This window comes from Rhinolophus ferrumequinum, chromosome 9 (assembly GCF_004115265.2).
Source record: "Rhinolophus ferrumequinum isolate MPI-CBG mRhiFer1 chromosome 9, mRhiFer1_v1.p, whole genome shotgun sequence".
NCBI classification, from domain to species: domain Eukaryota; kingdom Metazoa; phylum Chordata; class Mammalia; order Chiroptera; family Rhinolophidae; genus Rhinolophus; species Rhinolophus ferrumequinum.
Genome location: NC_046292.1, coordinates 14,150,496 through 14,172,451, shown reverse-complemented (window position 1 = coordinate 14,172,451; position 21,956 = coordinate 14,150,496). Strand labels below are relative to the sequence as shown.

Below are 21,956 nucleotides of genomic sequence, written 5' to 3'. Positions count from 1 at the left end.
TTAAAAAGTTCTTTAAAATATTCTTAAAAATTGAGATCACAAATACCGTATTTAGCCATGTATAATGCACACACTTCTTTGCCCAAATTTGTGAGGGAAAATAAGGATGTGCGTTGTACATGGGTAGTACTAACCCTGTATCTATATAAATGTTTTTAATTTTTTTATTTATGCTTATGAGTTAAAGCGTACCTCTAGAAATCAATAATGATATACATATGCAAAATAATACCCTTAAGATGAACTTTCAACGACTAAGAGTTCTTGGCCTTCTATGATGTGTAAATATCATAAATCTGTTACCGGTAGATAAAATTTCTTGTACCTTGTATCTGTTCTTGTGTTTTGTAATTATTTGTTACATAAAATTTCTTGTACCATACTATATTAAAAAATAAATGCTAAAATTCCTTTATAATACAAAAAACCAATACCTAAATGTAAACAAATAAAAACTTGAATTAAAAAATTAAAACAAAAGATTTTTTTTCCTCTGAAAGTTTGGGCCAAAAACTTGGGTGCACATTATATACAGGAGGGTATTATACCCGGCAAAATATGGTAGATGTCTGTGTTTAGAGCCCCTTGAAAACCTGAATTTGAGTAAGTCTAAAACTTGGGCCTTTATGTAATGCCGTATGTCACTTGTAAATTATGATAGTCTTTGGGTGACATTTATCTCAGTCTTCCATTATCTAGATAGGTATAATAGCGACCATCTAGATATGTGAATTGTAAGGCCATATTAATGATTGTTAATAGAACTTTTCACCATTCCCCATTATTTCTGCAGGGATATACCAAGTCTGGAATGATTAAGGAGGTCTTACATTTAATCTTATCTCTGGAAGTAAACATGGACAAGCAACATTTACACATTTAAATTAACGACTTATGTGCTCTATTAGGGACAAAAATTTAGGGTTAATCAGGGTAGTTAAATTTTAGTCCACATTTTCCCACTGTAATTAAAATATTGTTGCTGTCAAGCCATATGGTTGACAACTTTTTGTTGATATGTGTTTAAATTCTCAACTTGAACATGTGTTAGTATATCTTTTGCATTTTAATTCCCTGTGGGGTTGGTTTTCTGTGATGTTACCAAGCTTGATCCCACCCTCTTCAGGTTATCCCTCTGTCCTTAGCCATAGAAATCCTTTTGCTATTTTCTTTCCTCAGGGACCACAGGCTTGAACACCAGTATATGTATTTGTGTCATCGAAAACATATTAAGTGTATATTTTTCTTTGATAAAGGCCATTGGTTAATAATTATAATGTGAGTAGTAGTTTTGGGGATGTGATATTGTGAAGTATCAGTTTATTTTATTAATTTGCATTTCAATCCATGCTTACCCACCTGTTGGCTTTCGAAATGCGTGAAATTCATGGAATGAAAAAATAGTTTTTAACAGAGACATACGCACTAGAAATATTTCATTTTCCTCTTAATGAAAAACAACAGAAGGGTGATGATAGCAACTGACACTTGGCTTCAGTTTTCAGACATTCATAGTGATGCGCGTGGAGTAGAAGACACATCCCTGGTTAAGGGAGGCGGTCCTTGCCACCTGATGGTTGCCGTATTTACAGTGTGGACCCAGGGTTTCAAAAGAAGCTAGAAATCTCTATTTATGGGGGAAAAAAAACCCAAGTTTTAAATGTTGGCAACTAATTCTGCTAACAGATAGCACTATGCCCACTGAAGAAAACCCATTAGGGTTAGCCTAAAAGCTGCTAGTTTGCCAACTTTGGCCTAATTCTAGATATAGATCATGAACTACATTCTAATTAGTAAGACTGCAGATGAGACAACTCTGTGTCAGAATTTATGACTGAGTTTTAAATACTGGATTGCTTTTGGCCTGATGGCGTACCTGCTTTGAGCCACAGTGCGTATGTTGTAAATAGCAAAGCCTTTCCTTATCAAGGAGGGTGTCCCAGTCCCAGGGAGAGAGAGGACACTTACTGAGAAATAACTGGTCTTCCTGGGAAGTGTATACGGAGAATTATGAAAGCACCGAGGTGACCAAGTGGTACAGAGTTTTGCAGCACAGACTCAAATGTATTGGATCACAAACACCTATTAATGGTGGCATAGGTGAGGTAGTACAGGGGAATGTTTTAAATCTTTGGCTTAGAATCAGACATACCTGGTCTCAGGTCCTAGTTCCACTACTTAATTTTGTGACTTAACATTCCAGAGCCTTAGCTTCCATTTTAAATAATGAGGAAAATAAAACCTATCAGATAGAGTTATTACAAGAATTAAAGGAGGCAAAATACTTTAAAAATTTCTTAAGGTCAGGGCATGATGAGCATTCAGTAAATATTGCCTGTTACCAATATTACAATTATTGTTATTTTAGGAAGCACAGAGAATGAGTCCAAGGGTCTGAGAGGCTTCACAGCAAAGATGCTATTTAATCTGAGTTCCCAGATTGGTATTCGCAAAATGGAAAGAGAGAGAAGGGTATTCCAGGCAGAGGGGCAGCATGTGCAAAAAGGCACATGGAAATGGCAAATCTGATGAAAAGGAAACTATTGTCCTTTTAGGTGATAAATTAGGAAGTCAGTTGAAGAAGAAGAAGCTACTTTGAGAAATATTTAGCAATTGGTTACTAAGTAAGGATTGTAAACAGGGTGACCATATATAATAATTTAAATTGAGGCAGTTTTAGAAATGAATGGGGATGCTATTAATTATTTTGCTGGGATAACAGGCATAAACCATTACTGTACAGGTAAACAGGGATGCATGGTTCCCCTAGGTATAAGAGAGAGGAAAGGGTCAGAGGTGACTCTTTAAGCTTGGATGCCTGGATTTAACATGGAGTATGCATGGGGAAGTTTGCAGAGGTGGATAATGAGTTTGATTCTGGCAAGCAATCAGATAAGAAGAGCTAAGGAAAGTGCGTTGATTGGCTTTATGTGAGAATGGAGAGGAGAAACAGGCTTTTGCTGCTGCTGTTTTTGCCCTAAAGAATAGATTGAATTTGAAATTGTCCTGCTTCCTAAGTTTTAAAATGATCTGTAGAATAGCTCTTGGAGGTTTTATTTCTCAAATATGCAATGTGTAAAAAACACAGATGCATACCTGTGCCCATTCAGATGATCACAGTACACAGAGGTGCATGGAGGGATATCTTAGAGTACTAGAACACTTGCTGCTGGTCTCCACACTGTCACTTAGATTGATGATGTGGGGTCAGAACATCAAGCCCCTGGAGCCCCGTTTTTTATCTATAAAATGAGTATTTGTACTACATAATCTCAGTGTGCCCTATTAAATATCATCGTGGGAAAGAAGGGGAAATTTTTGGTACTTTCTCATAACATGAAAATCTTTCAGCTACATATCTCTGCTGTTGATAGTAATTAGGCACAAGGAATATTTTCTGTATTAAGAAATGTGCTAGATGCCTGGAAGTCAAAGGACCTGTAGGGTAAAAGTAAAGAAGGCTTCTGAAATTGTCTACTTCCAAACACATGGGGTTGTGTATCAAAATCACTTAATTTTTTTTTTAATGAGCTATGTATACCTTTCTTTCCATCCCTACTCCCTTTTGTTCTCATTTCTTTTGTGTTTTAACAATCACTTTTACAGTGAAACACAGTTATAACTGGGGAAAGAGTCCTATGCCGTAGCGTGTAGGGGCAGAAAAAAGGTTGGAAATTATTGATTGCTGGCACATTTGAGGAAAGATACAGCCTCTCCTGTCATTTGGGAAAATTACGTAAGTCATCAGGTTATTCAGTTTTCTGAAGAGCTTCTTATAAACTTGATACCTGGAAACCTTAAATTCTAACGACTTGTTAATTAGTTCATTTCATAGTTTTAGCAACAGTAGTTAACTAAAGTTAGGTCGTATTCATATTATACATAATGGGTAGAATAATAAGTAGATAAGTTCCCGCAGAAAGATTTTGAAGGAGATACCTATGTAATGTTAAAATATCCGATCTTAACTTTGGCAGTGTCACTTTGTCACCTCAGTGTAGGCACTGCTGAGTGAATATCCTTTTGTGCCCTTGAAACATACAGGTGTGGTTTTGTTTTAGTGACGTTTGCAGCAAAGATAGTGGTTGTTGAATTAAAACACATCTTTCTTTAACTTTAATAAATAATTTCTCATTAGTAACCTTCTTTGATTTAAAAATGGTACTTTTCAATAATATGGAAAGCCTTGTAGACTTTAAACAGATAGCTAAGCTGGGGTGTATTCTCTCAGGTTTTAAAGGAGATGTCTTGATGAACAATTAGAGATCCTTGCTGGCAAGGGTTAATTTGTTTCTTTGTTTCAAATGAATTTGTACACAGACTGTCAGAGAGTCCTACTTAGTAGGGTTGTTGATTTCATCAGGTCTCTCTCCAACAGGAGTTTGTCTTGAATTTTTAGTAAAACCAAGCTTCTCCAGCTTCATTGCCTGTAGGAATTTCCTAAAGGGAACAAATTTGACTTAAGGTCACTTTTGAGATACTTACCTTCTTTTGGAAGCCAGTGGAGCAAAGTATGTTTTAAGTTGTTTTGGCATCCCAATGAAGGTCTACTTTATACTATGGTGTACACCTGAAACTAATATAATACTGTGTGTTAGCTATAGTTTAATAGAAATCTTTAAGAAAAGATTCACTTATGAGACACATTAATAACATTAAAATTTATTTTGTTTTAAATGATTCTTTGTTTTTAATTGAACTATGTTTTTTCATACATCTTCACCAAATTTTGTGAAAGCCTTCACTGTTAAAGTGATATGATTTTACCTTAGATACTCTAACTCTGAATCCTAATTATAAAGAAAATGTGACTTGAATTTTTGCGTAGGTAGCAAAATTTCTGTCCTTTACCACTTATTACCAGTCAGACATTGAATAATGGTATTTCAACTTGTAATCATCTAGCAACTATGATTATAGTTATAGGGGATCGCAAGTATTATAAGAGATCACAAGAAACTGTCAGATTTTGAAAATTATTTTTCAGAATTAACATGACTTAACTTTTATATGTATAAAAATTATAAATCTTCACTGGACAATAAGAGTAGTAAAGAAAGAAGTTGTAACCGTAAGTCTTAATACTGAGATTAAATCATTGTTAACTTTTTGGTGAATAACTTTCCAGACATTTTTAAGTGTATATATATATATACATATATATATATATATATACACACATATCCATACCTATAACTTAATATATTTTGGTTCATTCATGCCATTTTCTAACTACTTTTTTTTTCAGTGATCTTGCAGAACTATTCATATTTGACTGTAGATATTATTACAATTTTTAAGGCTACATAGTATTTCTTCATTTGGAAGTACTCTGTCTAATTGATGGGTGTTCCTATTCTTTCCTGTTTGTCATGAATATTAACAGTGCTGTGAGGAACACCTTTGTGTACCTATTTTGGGGGTATGGTGTGGTGACCTATCCTCCAAAAATGTGCCAGATCATCTTCACCAGCAGTAAAAGATAATACCCCTTTCCTTACATTATTGCTTATTTGATAGATTGAAAAATAATCTCATTTAGTTTTTATTTATTGATTTTTGTGGAGTAAAGAATTTTGATGTGTACTGGTTATTTGTGTGTATGTATGAATTATCTGTTCATGTCTTTCATACACATTTCTTTCGAGGTGATGATTTTTTTCTGGGTTAATGATTATTTCTGATTTATAAGTGTTCTTTACATGTTAAACAAATCCCTTTGACATATTTAATATTTTTTTCTAGCTAGATGATTCTGTTTTAACTTTGTCATTGGTGCTTTATTAACAAAGTTAAAACATATGGAAGTTTTAAAATATTTATATATTCACAAATTCCTGTGTTTTCCTAAATAATTGATGTTTTGGCGCTGATACTTTGAAATAGTTTCCCACCCAAGATAATAAAACTACTCGTATATATATTTTCTTCTAGTATTTGGGCTTGATTTTTTTTTTTTTTTAAGATCTTTTAATTGGGGAAGGGGAACAGGACTTTTTATTTTTAATTGGGGAACATTGTGTACTTCCAGGACTTTTTTCCAAGTCAAGTTGTTGTCCTTTCGGTCTTAGTTGTGGAGGGCGCAGCTCAGCTCGAAGTCCAGTTGCTGTTTTCTAGTTGCAGGGCGCACAGCCCACCATCCCTTGCGGGAGTCCAGGAATTGAACCAGCAATCTTGTGGTAGAGAGCCCATGCTCCAACCAACTGAGCCATTCGGGAGGTAGCTCAGCTCAAGGTGCCATGTTCAATCTTAGTTGCAGGGGGCGCTGCCCACCATCCCTTGCAGGACTTGAGGAATTGAACTGGCAACCTTGTGGTTGAGAACCCACTGGCCCATGTGGGAATCGTACCAGCAGCCTTCGGAGTTAGGAGCATGGAGCTCTAACTGCCTGAGCCACCTGGCCGGCCCGGGCTTGATTATTTTTTATTTATGTGGAAATTATTTTGATGTATACACAGTGAGGTTTGGATCCTGCTTCCTTTTTCTAACCAAATGACTCAGCTCTTGTTTTAGTATTATTTAATGAATAATCATTGTTTTGAGATTTTGTTTTAATTGTTTGCTGAATTACATATACCTGGGTCTATTTCTGGACTTTTATATTCTATTACTATACTGTCTTTAATACTGTAGTTTTATAATACACTTTAGTATATTAGAGAGAATGCCATCCACATTATTCTTGTTTTTTAGAGTTTTTCTTGTTGTTTCATCACTACTCCTTCCAATGGAACTTTAAAATCATTTTAAGTCCTCTAGTTTAGCCTAACGGCTTTTATCTTGAGTGTCTGGATTTCCCTCATCATTTCTGACATCTTGGCAACCGTTCTTTGCCTTCAAGGAAGAGGTTCTCTCTATTGTAGATGTATTTTGTTTTATCAGATTAGTGTTTAAAGAAAAAAATTGTTTTCATTAATCTGAATGCCTTTAACTTGGGCATACATTCTCTAGTTTGTTAGCTGTTCTATTGTTTTACACCCTTTTAGGTCACCTATTGGTTTAAAAAGGCACTTGAGTTTCTGAACCTTGCATTACTGTTTCTGCAGGTGTTTGGTATGCTCCCGTTTTCTTTATTTCAGTAAATTATAACACAGTCTACCCCAGTTGCTCAATTGATGAGCCTAGAAGTCGTCTTTTAACTCTTTATCTCACATTCCACAACCATTATATTAGAAGTCCTGTCTGGGTCATCTCACCACCGTCACTGTTACTGTTACCCTCTAAAAGCCACTTCCACCTCTCCCCTAGACAACAACAACTCCCCACTCGACTCCTTGCATCTGGCTTGCCTGTCCTCTGTCTGTTCTTTTGAAAATTGTTCGATTGAGGTATAATTGACATATAACATTATATTAGTTTCATGTATACAACATGATGATGTGATATTTGTTTATATTATAAAGTGATCACCATAAGTCTAGTTAACATCCATCAACCATACATAGTTACAAAAATTTTATGAAAAATTTTTAGATCTACTCTCTTAGCAATTTTCAAATATGCAATATAGTGCTATTATTAAATGTAGTCACCATACTGTATATTACATCCCCATGACTTACTTTGTAACTGGAGGATTGTACCTTTGGACTTCTTTTGCCCAATGCGTCCACCCCCTGCCTCTGGCAACCACCAATCTGTTCTCTGTATCTATGAGCTTGTTATTTTTTGATTCCTTGTATAAGTGAAATCATATGATATTTGCCTTTCTCTGATTTATTTTACTTAGCATAATACCCTTAAAATCTATCCATGTTTTCGTAAATGGCAAGATTTCATTCTTTTTTGTGGCTGAATAAGTTCCCTTTGCGCGTGTTGTGTATGTGTCTGTGCATGTGTGTGTACGTGTACATACGTATGTACTACATTTTCTCTCTATCCATTCATCTATTGATGGACACTTATGTTGTTTCCGTAACTTGGCTGTTGTAAATTATGCTACAATGGACATGGATCCATGTATCTTTTCCAGTTAGTGTTTCCTTCGTATAAATACCCAGAAGTGGAATTGCTGGGTCATAGGATAGTTCTGTTTTTAATTTTTTGAGGAACCTCCATGTTTTCCGTTTTACAGTCCAACAGAGCACCTTAAGAGTTCCCTTTTTTCCACATCCTTGCAAACAGTTCTCTCTTGCTTTTTTTATGAGGGCCATTCTAAGAAGTGTGAGATAATATCTCATTGTAGTTTTGATTTGCTTTTCCCTGATATGAGGTTGAGCATCTTATCATGTGTCTGTTGGCTACCTGTATGTCTTCTTTGGAAAAATGTGTTTATGTTCTCTGTCTATGCTTTATAGAACACCTAGAGTGAGTGGCTGTTTTAAAATATAAATCCTGTCACACCCCTTCCCCACAAAAAACTGCCCAATGTCTTTCCACTGGTAACAAAAAATATAAAAGTCCACACTCATAGAATTTTGGAGGTCCTTACGAGGTCGTAGCTTGTCTGATTTCTGGCTCGCTATCTAAGCCCTTCTCCTCCTCTCTCTTCGTCTGCATAATACTGCGTTGCTGCTGATCTTCCTGCCCTTGGTCCAGGGCAGGAAGCTGCCTCTACCTACCACTCTTGGTCTTACTGTGCCTTCTGTCTGGAATCCTCTTCCACATTCCAGCCACGTCTGCCATGTTTCCCCTTTCAGGAGTCTCTTCTAATATCACTTCCTCAGGAATACAGTCTCGGACTACTCCATATAGTAGCACCTTCACACCCCTTTTCACTCTCTGTCCTTTCCCTGCTTTAATTTTATTCACAGCATTAACTTCTGTCTGACAAACGGGGTTATTTTCAGGCTTGTTGTTTGTCTCTACCGCTAGAATGTTAGCTCCATGAATGTAAGGAGCACCCTGTCTTACTCAGCACTGTTCTCCCGGCGCCTGGTTGGACGCATGGTACTTAGTAAGGCAATCAGTAGATGCTTGTTATAAGTTTAGCCTGTGAAGGGCCTTTCCATGGAAGAGAGAAGATTCTTGTTTCAGAGCAACCAAGAACGTAGGATAAAGTGGTGAAAACAAACTAATGCTTAGACTAGTCCAAACCTGAGATCTCCAAACCCCCGCTGGAAATATAAGTTCATGTCACTCAAGATTTTTTAAACTGATAGTTTCTTGGGGAAGTTGTAGAAAGAAAAAGAAAAATGATCCATTGGTTGATACTTCCTCTAGTCCTTACATTCTGTGATTCTAGCATTAGAATTCAGTGCATTTATTGTTACTGTTCCATTATTACTGTGATCATTATTTATTGTGCATTGACACCCTTGTATTAAAGGAGATGTGGATTATGTCCTTCCGTATGTTGTTATAGAAAAATGGATCCTTGTCTGACCTTCAGGTCACAGGTCCACCTTTTTGCTTGATCTCTACACTCAGTGTCTTCACAGGGAGTTCCATTCAAAACCTGAGTTCATGGTCTTCCTCTCCCCAGCCCTTTGACTCCCCAAACCTGATGTTTCAGTGTTCCCCATTTCAGTGCCTGGCACACATAAACCAGAAATCTAATCTTTTTATGCCCTCATCGATCCCCTCCCTACCTTATGTAATCAATCACCAAATCCTGTCAGTTTTATTCCTATATTTAGTAAAATTCATTCAAGCCCCCCTTTATTACCACCAAAGTTATTTCCCTTTGGCTACTACCGTAATGCTACATATTATGTTCTTATAACTAGTTCATTCTCCATGCAGTAGTCAGAAGTCTCTTTTAAAACATAAATCTGATTATGTCCCATTGCTGTTTAAACCTGTCCCTGGGCCTCCCACTGCTATGGGGACAAAGACTAAAACCCTTGGTATGGCCTGCACATTTCACACTGAGGTCCCCAGCTCTTCCTGTGTTCCTCTGCCCCTCGCCCCCAAGTTGGCGGATTATGTATTACTCTTCCTTTCAGAGCCTTCATATGTGCTGTTTCTTTTGCCTGAAATACTTTCTCCTCCACTTCCTCCCTTATGCCTCCCACATGTCTGCATTCACATTTTTTGAAATTCACCCTAAATGTTGCTTCCTAAAAAATCCACATACAAAGTCAGAACCCCAGAATATCTTATCTCTGCATTCTTACTACTCCAGTATAGCATTTATAGCTTTCGTAATTAAATGATTAATTTTATGTTGTATTCTTTTTTTAAAATATGAAGCAAAAATAATTATTCATTGAGGTATAATTGACATACAATAATATATTCGTTTCAGGTATACAGCATAATAATTTGCCATTTTCTATATATTGCAAAATGGTCATCACTGTAAGTGTAGTTAATATCCATTACCATACGTAGTTTCAGAATTTTTTCTTGTGATGAGAACCTTTAAGATTTAATCGTAGCAACTTTCAAGTATTCAATAAAGTGTTATTAACTGTAGCCACCCTGGTGTGTATTACATCTTTGCAGCTTATAACTGGAAGTTTGTGCCTTTTGACTCCCATCACCTATTTCGCCCATCTCTTCAACCCTCAACCACCACTCATTCTCTGTATCTATGAGCTTGTTTTTGTTTGTTTGCTTTTTAAGATTCCTCATGTAAGTGAGATCATATGGTGTTTGTCTTTTTCTGTCTGACTTATTTCACTTAGCATAATGCCCTCAAGGTCCATCCATGTTGTCACAAATGGCAAGATTTCATTCTCTTTTATGGCTGAATAATATTCCATTACATGTATATGGTTTATTCTTTACTATGTTTCCATTGATAGAATATAAGCTCTGTGGAGCTAAGGATTTTTGTTTGTTGTAGTTACCAGTGGGTTCTCAATGTTTTGTATATGGTAAACACCCGGGGTAAACATCCACACATTTCTAATGAATGAATGCTGGAGAATTCTCTCCCACTTACTAAAGAAGCATATTTTGTTTTGTTTTTTCTGTGTCATTTATTTTTTTACTTCTTAATCTTTATGTTTCTCAATGAGGGCTGTATTTGTTTATCCTCAGGATTCATATATATTAAACACGAGGTATTTGTTACAAGGATTATTTTAAAGTCATTGAATAAGACTGAAAAAGCAGTTGCAGTCGGCCTTTCCTATCCACAGGTTCCACATCTGCAGATTCAACCAACCATGAATTCAGAATATTCAGGGAAAAGTGTTAATTGTTGCTGACATGTGCTATGTGTTCAGGCCTGGGATGGTGTGTCTGTACTGAACATGTACAGACTTGTTTTTCCTCGTCGTTATCCCCTAAACAATATAGTATAACAACTATTTGCATAGCATTTACATTGCACTACGTAATGATAAGTGATCTAGAGATGGTTTAAAGTATTTAGGAGGATGCGCATAGATTATATGCAAATACTACGTCATTTTATAAAAAGGACTTGAGCATTTCCAGAGTTTGGTATTCACGGGGGCTCCTGGAACCAATCCTCTGTGATACCGAGGGACAACTGTATACCTAAAATGATGAAATGGGAAACATTCAAATAGCCTCTTATGATGATAACAAATTCCATCAGCATCTTGCTTATATTTATATAACTATTTGGAGTCTCTGGCTCTCTCTCAATTATAAGGGGTCAGCACACATTTTCCATAAAAGGCCAGATAGTAAATATTTTTGGCTTTACAGCCATAATTTCTTTCACCACTGCTGAACTCTGCCATTGTAGCGTGAAAGCACCATATGCAGTATATAAATGAATGCCAGTGACTGTTCCAATAAAACTTTACTTATGGACACTAAAATTTTAAGTTTCCTATAATTTTCATGTTTAAAGAAATAGTGTTCGTTTTATTTTTTTCCACCAACTATTTAAAAATGTAGAAAGTTCTTAATCTCACGGGCAATACAAAACCAGGTATGTGGTCCTTGGGCCATGGTTTGCTGACCACCATCTAACTTTCCTCTTTACTTAAGCATCTTGTCATACACAAGATTAAAATAGGTAGTAAAAGAAGGTGACTCCTTTCTGGTTAGAAACAATGTGGCTATGTAAAGAGAAATGAATTGAAATTATACAAAGAAGTATTTAGGACAATACAAGATTTTTGTTGCCTAGCAACAAAAATCTTGTATTGTCCTAAATACTTCTTTGTATAACACTGTTTAAAAAAATTAATTCTTGCAGTATTTGGGCTCAAATCTCCCATTATCCCTTAAAGTCAGTTCTTCAAATTTAATACATAAATCTTCCAACAGAATAGATTGTCGAGTAGAATTTATAAAGGGAATTCACTTCTTAGATGCTATCAGATATCTAATATCTTCCTATACTTTAAGCTCCATTATCACTGTGGCTGAAAATTGAAAAATTTTTTTCTTCTGCTATTCAGAGCCTTGATTTTGAAACTTTTAGTATGGAGGCCTTGACATAAAGTATGAACTATTGCAACAATGTGCACTTGCCAGATCAACCCTAACCTTTTAACTCTGACTTCCAGGTCATCTTTATTGAATTATTTTATATTTTGCTGCTAATTGCCATTCCAGAATTATTTTTATAAATTGTTATTTCCCCCAATAGTGAAAGTGACTGAAGTGCAGTGATTTTGAAATACCTTAAAATATCCTCAGCAATATAGATCACGTACCTGAGTTCTCTAGCTATCCAAAAACTTCTTTCCTGATAGGGACCAAATTCATACAGCATTGGATGTGATGTTTTGAGTCAAAATAGCCAGTGTTTCCTGATTTTTGTGACGTATCAATTAGATAACATATAAGCTATGACTGTTTATAGTTATTTCTTTAGGAGAGAAGAGTTGAAATTAGAGCTTTTAAGCTAAAATTTGAGATTATCCTCAATTAAAAAGAATCCAAAACAAGAGTATTGGATTACATAGTATGTTACTATCATTTTCTTGATACTATCAGAGGCTTAGACAGTGTTAAAGCTGAAAGGATCTTTAGTTCTTTTTCATTTTACAGCTGAGGAAACTGAAAAGTAGTTTCCTAGCATTTTGTGGCTGTATGTCCTGGATACTTGGATTTGGAGCTTGGATTTGGAGCTATGATTTAACCATGTTTTGTCATTCTTTTCTTATAAATGCTTTATACATAAAATCTTCCTAGGGCTTTGTTAATTTAAAAATGTACAGTTGTCTCTTTAATGTGATTGAAGGTATTTTAATCTCAGATTGAAAAATTCTCTGATCTATGCATATTTATAGGCATCAGTCGCCTTTTTTACTGTCTTAAACATTTCACCTTATCTATAGATGTCATTTTAATGACCTACTTTTAGCAGTTACCCATTTATTTTTGGTTATTAATTTCCTAGGCAATTGGGGAAGAGTTAATATTTTCTTCCTTTTAGGTAAATGACATACTTGACAGATTTTTCCTGGGATATGTGAATAACTAATAAATACTAAGTGACAATTTTCCCATTTTTCTGGAGCTATTTTCAGCCATGAACTGAGTCCATGTTTTCATTTATAGCTATGAAGGCTTTTTAATTTTTGAATTTTAGTAATACAATTTTTTTCCCCACTGGAACTAAGGATTCAAAATAAGAGTAATCGTGGCAGCACTGTTTGTTTATTTGGCCACAATTCAAAGTGAAAACAGTAACTTCATTTTTTATAAATGGAAATATAATTTTAGTAGTGTTCATTTAGAAGTAATTGTGGAATATGAGCACTTTCATCATCTAATGAATAGGTGAAACAATGGTATTTCTCCCATTCCTATCTTTATAATCTACATATAGTCCAATATAAATTGCATATTGTACATTCTGAAAAGCATTGTTACTTAAATAACATGATAAATGATATGTCTAAACTGATATGTTCCATTTTATAGTCCCAGTTTACATGAGATTTACTGACTTGAAAATATTTTTTATTAACTCCCACTTTTAAGTGGCCATATCCACCCAGAATCATCCACACCTTAATTTCCCCCTCCCCTCCAAGAAGAACCCCCAAACAAAAACAAAATCAGAATTGTGCGGGGAGCTCTGCTCTGATGACACTGACAGATTCAATACAGGAGACTAGCTATCCAAAAAATGACCTTAGATCTCCGAGGAGAGACACTGCTTCATTTTGTGGCTTTTCTGTATCCCTCAAATCCAGAACAAATACCTGCCTGGAATGTGATGTAGAATGAATGTTCTTGTTCTTTCTTGTGTAATTCTTGTTCCCTCTAAGTTGAACAATGGCTGCAATTTTTTCAACCTATTCTATCTACTAGGATTTGATGAACATTTTTGATTTCAGTATACTGACTGAGTGAAAAGGAAAGTTTTCTCTAAGCTCTGAAGAGCCAAATACTTTATAGATATCTAAGTCTGTAAAGTTACCATTCTTGATTCATAATCTAAACACATTTTAAGGTAAAAGTGCCTTTAGAGACTTTGCAAGTTGCATCTCATCTGTGTGATTATATGGACAAATGACAAGAATCACCCTTCAGTATTATTTTCTTGAATCAGTAACTAATTTTAAAACCCATCATGTTTTGTTTATCCTGCTTTTGGCAGATGAACTACTTTGCTAGGTACGTAGTTTATAAGTGAAGTTGACCAAATCCCTTTGGTCTTTGAGTGGGAGGATGTTACTCCCTCCCCGATGTGACATCTATTGTTGGTTGCAAGTCTGTTCCTCCTTAGATGGAACTCTGGAGAATGCATTGTACTAATGACTGTTGTGCTGTCTTCTCTTGCTGTGTGGTTAATAGTAATCATCTCTTTTCCTTCCCCTTTCCTGCCACCTCTTTCCTTTTCTCCCCGTCTTCCCATGTACTTTTTGAATTTATTAAATTGGCCTATATATTTTTTCCTTGCTTTTCTTTTTTTAAATTTTCCTACCCCACTCTGTCTTCCCCACTTGCTTGGGTTCCATGTTGCTAGTTTTTATGTTCGCACGCTCATTATCACCCTTTTTTGTACTTCAAATCCCAGCAGCTGCCCAGCCAGGTCCCCGAGCACAGCCCAGTGGTTTATGGGACTGTGGAGAGCGCTCATCTTGCTGCCAGCACCCCTGTCACTGCAGCTAGCGACCAGAAGCAAGGTTTGTGTATGACTGTTTTCCTCCCTCTTCTCTTTAGTCTCTTTTTTTCTTAATACATTACCCTTAGCATTTAAGAGTAAGAGTGAAAAACATCTGAGGATTATTTAGATGACCCACTTTTAAACAAGTCTTCGAGATGGAAAATCAAAGTGTTCAACATCTAGGAAAGTAAAGTAAAAATTTTTCCTACATTTTATTAATGCCTCACTGTCAATATATATCTATAGATAAAAGCTTAGGTGCCTTAAACTGTTTTTTGTTTTTGTTTTTTGTGTAACAAGGTTGGGGGGAATAAATCAAAGTATCTACTGCTTTACAAGAACAACACAGTTTTATTTATGTACTCAACATGTTCCTGTGTTTCTTGGTATTTTTAAAAACCTGAAATATTTCTTCTTACAAGGGTGGCTTCTGTGGCCTCAGGTGAACATAGTACTGAGTTCCCATCCTGACTCCATCATGCAATAGCTGTTTGGTCTTGATGAGTCATTATGCCGTGTATCTTAATTTCTGCACTTGCAGCATGGAATGAAGGAGACCTACCGCACAGGGTTGTTGTGGGGACATGCCTAGCACGTGAAAAGTGCTTAGTAAATTGTAGCCATTATTAGTGATGCAGGAATCACTAATCATGAAGGTCTCTACTCCTATTGACTTTGACCGTGAAGTGCCAAATGTGTGTTGAAATAAAGAAATCCTTTTGAGTTATAATAGAAAATGTTAAGGGAAATCTCATGCCAGAAAGTGGGATATCATAGGCTCTCTTTCCTGTCTGATTGGATTTAGGTTGACTTTAGCTAAAATTGGGAAACAGTTCTCACTAGGCACCGGGGGAAGCAAGTGACTTTCAGCATGCTTTGTTAATGTCTGATCATTCTGCGAATGAATAGAAATTGTATTTGTTTTCTGTTTTCTTGAATTATTCATTCCTTTAAATCTCTTAATAATCTATGTTAATAGATACACTTTCTAAAAATTATTTTTTAAAAAGCATTTAGGAATTGGCACATAATCAAGTGGAGGTATTTAATACTGGATTTTTACGGGACGGCAAGTTAATCACACTTATAAAGTTCTAATTTTTAACTTCAGTGTTGTTTATAGGATACAAAGATGATATATCCTTGTATATTGAGGAGCTAGTAAACTTGAATGGAGACAAGTCCGTCCTATATTGTATTCGTTTTACAAGATAGCTTTAGGCTAAAAGATAGATAACGACTCCTAACCTGGCATGCTTCTAAAAGTTGCACTGTCAGATACTTCTTTTAGCATTGTGCAGAGTTAGAGACGCATACATGCTTAAAGCTAAATGTTGTGCTATTAAAAGTCATTCAGCTTACAGAAGGGTAAATCATAGGTATTGTGGAAGAGCACTTCCTACTCCCAATGATAAAGCAGTTTTGAGTCAAAATTCAGAATGTTTTCAGTCTGAGTAGAGAATAATTTTCAGGGTATTCCCTTCAAAACTTCATGACTTTTGCAGTTATAATCCTTTTGCTGGTTAGAATTACACTAAACATTTGAATACTTACCATGCAAAGAGGCCTTAAAATACATCCTCTATGCAGACTCTCTATAGCTGGGGCGCAATAAAGAATTCATATGTTCCTAGTTAATAATAGCTCTGACCTGCTAAGAATTTTAGATTATTAGACACCTGCATTTTGTCATATATAGGCCTTGATTTCCAGAAGGAAGAATGCAGAAATCTTAGTTTCCTCTCGGTTTTTTATGCTTAGTGGAAATTTGATTAATAAAATCAACACTTTAAATTGATGCATGGTATAGATGTAGGTGAATTGGAAAATATTTCAGGTAACCTTGATGAAAAGAAAAACTTTCATTTTAAATATATTTCATACAGCTTGTAAGACATTCTTTGGAACTACTGCTGTCTTCCTCTTGGTACCAACTGCCCTCCAGAAAACTCAGTAGTAATTCTAATTTTCTGTTTGTAATTCTACCCATAGCTTGCCAGTATATAGAATAGTTCTCATAGGAGTGGTTTTTTTGTTTGTTTGTTTTTTAACCAAATGTATGAAATTCAAATAACAGATAGGGTTCACCATTTTGCAGAAAAAAATTTTTGTTAAGAAATTTTAAATTTTTTTCTTAATTGTAGATTTCTTTTGAAATTAAAGTAGGGTACAAAATACACTATTTTCAAAGACTGCTATATTACCCCAGAATCAATAGATTGTACATTCTACCATCAGATTGGTTTTTTCCTCCAATGGAAATGTCATTTCTGAGGGTTTGCACTAGATAACAGAGTCCTGTGTTAGCCCCAAAGTCTCCCACCAGCTTAATTCACCTAAAAATTCCTCTTTCATAAGCCTTTTTTGTTTAATAAATTGGAAGAATGTGAGATTTGAAAATCACTTACAGGTTCCAGCTAGTTCTTGCTAGTTCTTGCTAGTTATATGACCTTATTTCTAAAACTCTCAGTTTCCCCATCTGTGAAATAGGAACATAATAGTTTCTACCCCAATGGTGGTTTTAAGAATTAAAAGACACTGTGTACATACAGTATTTGACCCAGTTCATGGCACATAATAAGTGCTTATTTAATAAATGTTAGCTGCCATTATTAAGCTTCTGGTTTTCTTAGAGTCTTTGATATGAACAGCTAGAATGGTTACATGAAGACCAAGTTACTACACAAATATGCTATTTCCCATTTGTTGGGTAGTTTATAAAGACACAGGAGAAGACCTCAGCTTGGTTTGTAGAGAGAAAGACTGTTGAATGAATTTAAGTTTTCAGCTGGTATTAATGGTGGAAAGGCAGGGGGCTTAAATGATTTTTGTTCCATGTTTTTGAGGGAGTTGCATTCAGCCTAGTGTGTTGAGAATATGGCATGGATAATTAAATACAAATAAAAGTTATTTTTGCCTTAGTCTTAGTACCTTTTGAAAGCACTTGGTGTAGCGTAGGTATTCAGTGAATGGTATTCTGTTGTAATTCAATCATTTATAGCAAAGTAGCTCAGTGGGGCTCTTCTGGCATTTAGGACAGGCTCTTCTCTGTCAAGTGATACTGTCCCTCAAATTGCAGGATGCTTGGTATTCCTGGTCTCTGCCCATTAGATGACAGCAGCACCCTGTCAGTCGCGTGAGGCTCATGACCCCCAAAAGCACCTGTCTAGGCAGTTGGTTCCACTGCGATATGAGAATAAAAGGGAGCGTTTTATTTCCTTCTTCCTTCCTATGTGTCATTCATTATATTAACTACAGATAAAAAGAAAGAAAAAATATCTCATTATCCAGACTTGCTCATATGCATATATGTTAGTAATATATATTTTTTTAAGTTAACCAAATTAGGTTTATGCTTTACACACAGCTTTGTGCCCTGCTTTTTAAAAAGCATCTTTTATTGTAAACAACTTTCCATGACATTAAATGCTCTTTTAAAAGCCTATTTTAAATGATTGCCCAGACCATCATTTCTTTTATAAATCCCCCATTGTTAACATTTAGTCTATTTCCTTTGGTTTTTTTTTTTTTTTGGTTTTTTTTTGCAATTATAGTGTTGCCTTAAATATTTAAGACCTCTGTTTGTGCTCACTCTTGGATGATCATTTCCTTAGAAAAAATTCTTAAAAATGGAATTCCCACAAGTTCGTAAAGATGGCCAAATATTATAAACATTTTTAATGCAGCATATTAGATTTCAAGCCACCATGGCTCTGCAAAGAATAATCTTAATAATAAAAGTTATTAAAGATATAAAAATCAATGTTCTTTAATTAGGTCTACTGTATTATACTTGTCAGCTTTCTGTATTAAAGCTTTAATGAATGAATTAAATGATTTTTATTTCAGAATGAGCTGTCAAAATAATTAACTTTTTTGTTTCAAATTTTCTTCATTAATGTTAGATTTTTCTCAAGAGTATACAAATGTTTCAGTCCTAGGTCTCCTTTTGTTTGATTATTTTTAGTGTCAGAAATTTTATTTACTGAAATTAATAATTGAATCAAAATACTCATTAGATTATTAATGCGAGGGTTATTATTTTCTATTGTTTAATTTACTGCATCTAGGTTTCATTCAGTGGTCGTAAAGAGTGTTGTTCTGCTGTGCTTTCGCGTAGTGGTATCATGTCATCTGGGTGACCCATGTCGTGGTTACTCCAGTGAGTTGGAAATTAGTTACATCAGATATTTTAATAAATATTTACTTATTTAGACATATTATAATAGACATATTTCTTTGAAATATTTTTGTCTCTTTCCTTGGTAACTTAGTCTGAAGGATTTGGGAGTCAGAGTCTATTGATCTTATTTATTTCTCCACTACAGTAAGTAGGCACAATTCAATTTAAGAACCACCGGTCTTTACTCCCGTACATTAAAGTGAATTTTAAGGCCAGTAAAAGTTAGTTGCAGTGAATGAATTAACAGATGCTAATATTTATCAGTCTTTAACAGATGGTAATATTTACCATCTGTTTATCTGATTAATAGAGCATATTTTCTTTGACATCGTTAACTACAGTTTATTGTGAAGATTCGTTTTCAGTGTTGCCTAAAGATTTCTGACGGAGAAAGTAAAGTCTTTTTTGTTTTAGATTGTCTTTTAGTAGTGCTTAAAATTTTTGTTTGCATTTGATGAACATACGAATGTCTGGTTTTCTGCTGGAGCCTTATTGTGCTAAGGAAGCACAAGGCTAGAAACCAGTCTAAATTGAATCTCCTTTGGTTTCATCCCCCCAGAGAAGAATCAGATATCAGTTTACCTGGAATTTTAAAATACGGAGATTTTCATGAATTAGAGTTCCTTACTTTTTTCTGGTAATCTTTATTATGATTATCAATTTATCTCTCTCGCTCATTCTTTCTGTGTCTATACACAGACACACATTTTATGTATTATTCTCAAATATTTCAAACATAGATGTTGTGTTCTTTTTTATCGGACTTGATTATCTGAATATTAACTTTATTTTCTCTGTAAAGATTTTTTTTTTTACAATGAAGACACAAGATAAATTTCCTTTTTTTAAAAAATAAATTTTATTGGGGAATATTGGGAATTTTTTTTTTTTTTTAATTTTATTGGAGAACAGTATGTTTCTCCAGGGCCCATCAGCTCCAAGTAGTTGTCTTTCAGTCTTGTTGTGGAGGGTGCAGCTCAGCTCCAAGTCCAGTCACCGTTTTCAATCTTTAGTTGCAGGGGGTGCAGCCCACCATCCCACGCAGGAATTGAACCGGCAACCTTGTTGTTGAGAGCTCACACTGTAACCAACTGTGCCATCCTGCCACCCCGATAGATTTCCATTTTTATAACTTCAACATTATTTCTGGTTACATGCCTCTTGAAAAGTGAGAGTTAAATTAATTTCTAAATGAATTTTTATGTTCAGGAACTTGATATCACTGATAGATAATAAAGTTCATTGACGATAAAGGACACCATGGTATCTTTTTTTAAAACATAGTTTTTGTAATACATGTCCTTTACAAAAGTTCCCCCAAATGTAGAAATTATAGAGAAAAAAATATCAGTCTATAATAATTTAATCTCCAATTATTTGGCCTTGAACCATCCTGCCACTGTAGTGTATCCTTAGTAGGAAACATTTCTATGGGGAACAAGATATAGTGAAAATGAAGATATCTTTACCTTAAAGAAAAATCCCACTCCTATCCCAATAATGGTTTAGCTTCAGTTTTGATAAGCTTTTCCATTATATTCTTGGCATAATCATTTGTTGAAGTGATTCTTTCTCTCTAAAATAAACCTCATATGTATTGGAGACAAAGTAATAGTAGATGTCACTAAAAAAGAAAATATGACAATGCTTCTGAAGTGGCAGATGACATCTAATATTTTGGTCTCTCTTCTGCTGCTGCCCATGATGTAGGGTAAGAGAGTACAAGAATTGGTCCTAAAGAATGCAATGTAATCTCTGATTCTGGAATTACTCTTAAAACTCTTCTTCTTTTTCTTCCCCAGAGGAGAAGCCAAAACCAGATCCAGTGTTAAAGTCTCCTTCCCCAGTGCTTAGGCTAGTCCTTAGTGGAGAGAAGAAGGAACACGTGGGCCAGATGTCTGAGACTGTTGCAGTAGAATCCATACCAGAGCTTCCTCTGCCTCCATCACCGACTGCTGTTTCTCCAATTGCTCGAAATACGATTGCTTCCCCCATCTCTGCTGCTCTTAGTAGCCAGCCGGTATTCACCACTGCTCTAGATGACAGATGTGAACTCTCCTCCATAAAAGAAGACGCAATTCCTCTTCCCAGCCCAACGTCTTGCAAAGAAACGCCAGATCCTTTGCAGACAGATGTTATTGATGATGATATATGCAAGAAATCTTGTAATGTAGCACCTAAAGATATTCCACTGATTTCTAGTACTAACCTAATTAATGAAATGAATGGAGTTAGTGAAAAACTACCAGCCACGGAGAGCATTGTGGAATTAGTGAAACAGGAGGTGTTGCCATTGACTCTTGAATTGGAGATTCTGGAAAATCCCCCAGAAGAAATGAAAGTGGAGTGTGTTTCCGCTCCCATCACCCCTTCCCCAGTTCCTTCCTTTGCTGCATCTCCTCCAACTCCTCCAGCCTCTCCTCCTCCCACACCAGTCACTGTTCCTGCTGCCGCCACTCATGTTAGTACTGCTGGTGCTGCCACCGCAGTCCAGAGAGTCTCAGAAGAGGAAGAGAGCATAAGAACTTGCCTTAGTGAAGATGCAAAAGAGATTCAGAACAAAACAGAGGTAGAAGCAGATGGGCAAACAGAAGAGATTGTGGATTCTCAGAACTTAAGTTCAAGGAAGAGCCCTGTCCTAGGTAAGCTGTTCTGCCATTAATTATCATATGCTTGCTGAACGTGAAAAAGAAGAGTCTTTGAGTTATTTTTTAATTGGCTACTTTCCTTGACTTCCAGAAACATCAAATGAATGCTGAAATTCCTAGTCTGATTTCTTCAGTGGTGTGTGTATGTTTTAGTGCAGCCTGCAAAAGAGTTACTCCATTGTCTAAA

At 35.5% G+C, this 21,956-nt stretch overlaps 1 protein-coding gene across 25 annotated transcripts in view; it reads left to right on the top strand.

Annotated features, from left to right (window-relative positions):
• Positions 1-21,956, top strand: part of EIF4G3 (eukaryotic translation initiation factor 4 gamma 3) — a 283,104-nt gene that overhangs the window by 166,345 nt on the left and 94,803 nt on the right. For 18 of the 25 annotated variants that reach the window (XM_033113791.1, XM_033113790.1, XM_033113789.1 and 15 more), the window contains 2 exons: positions 14,849-14,957; positions 20,924-21,763. In XM_033113791.1, coding sequence (XP_032969682.1) covers positions 14,849-14,957; positions 20,924-21,763 — 949 coding nt within the window. The remainder of the gene's footprint in view (positions 1-14,848; positions 14,958-20,923; positions 21,764-21,956) is intronic. The other 7 variants (XM_033113798.1, XM_033113794.1, XM_033113792.1 and 4 more) reach the window with 1 other exon arrangement.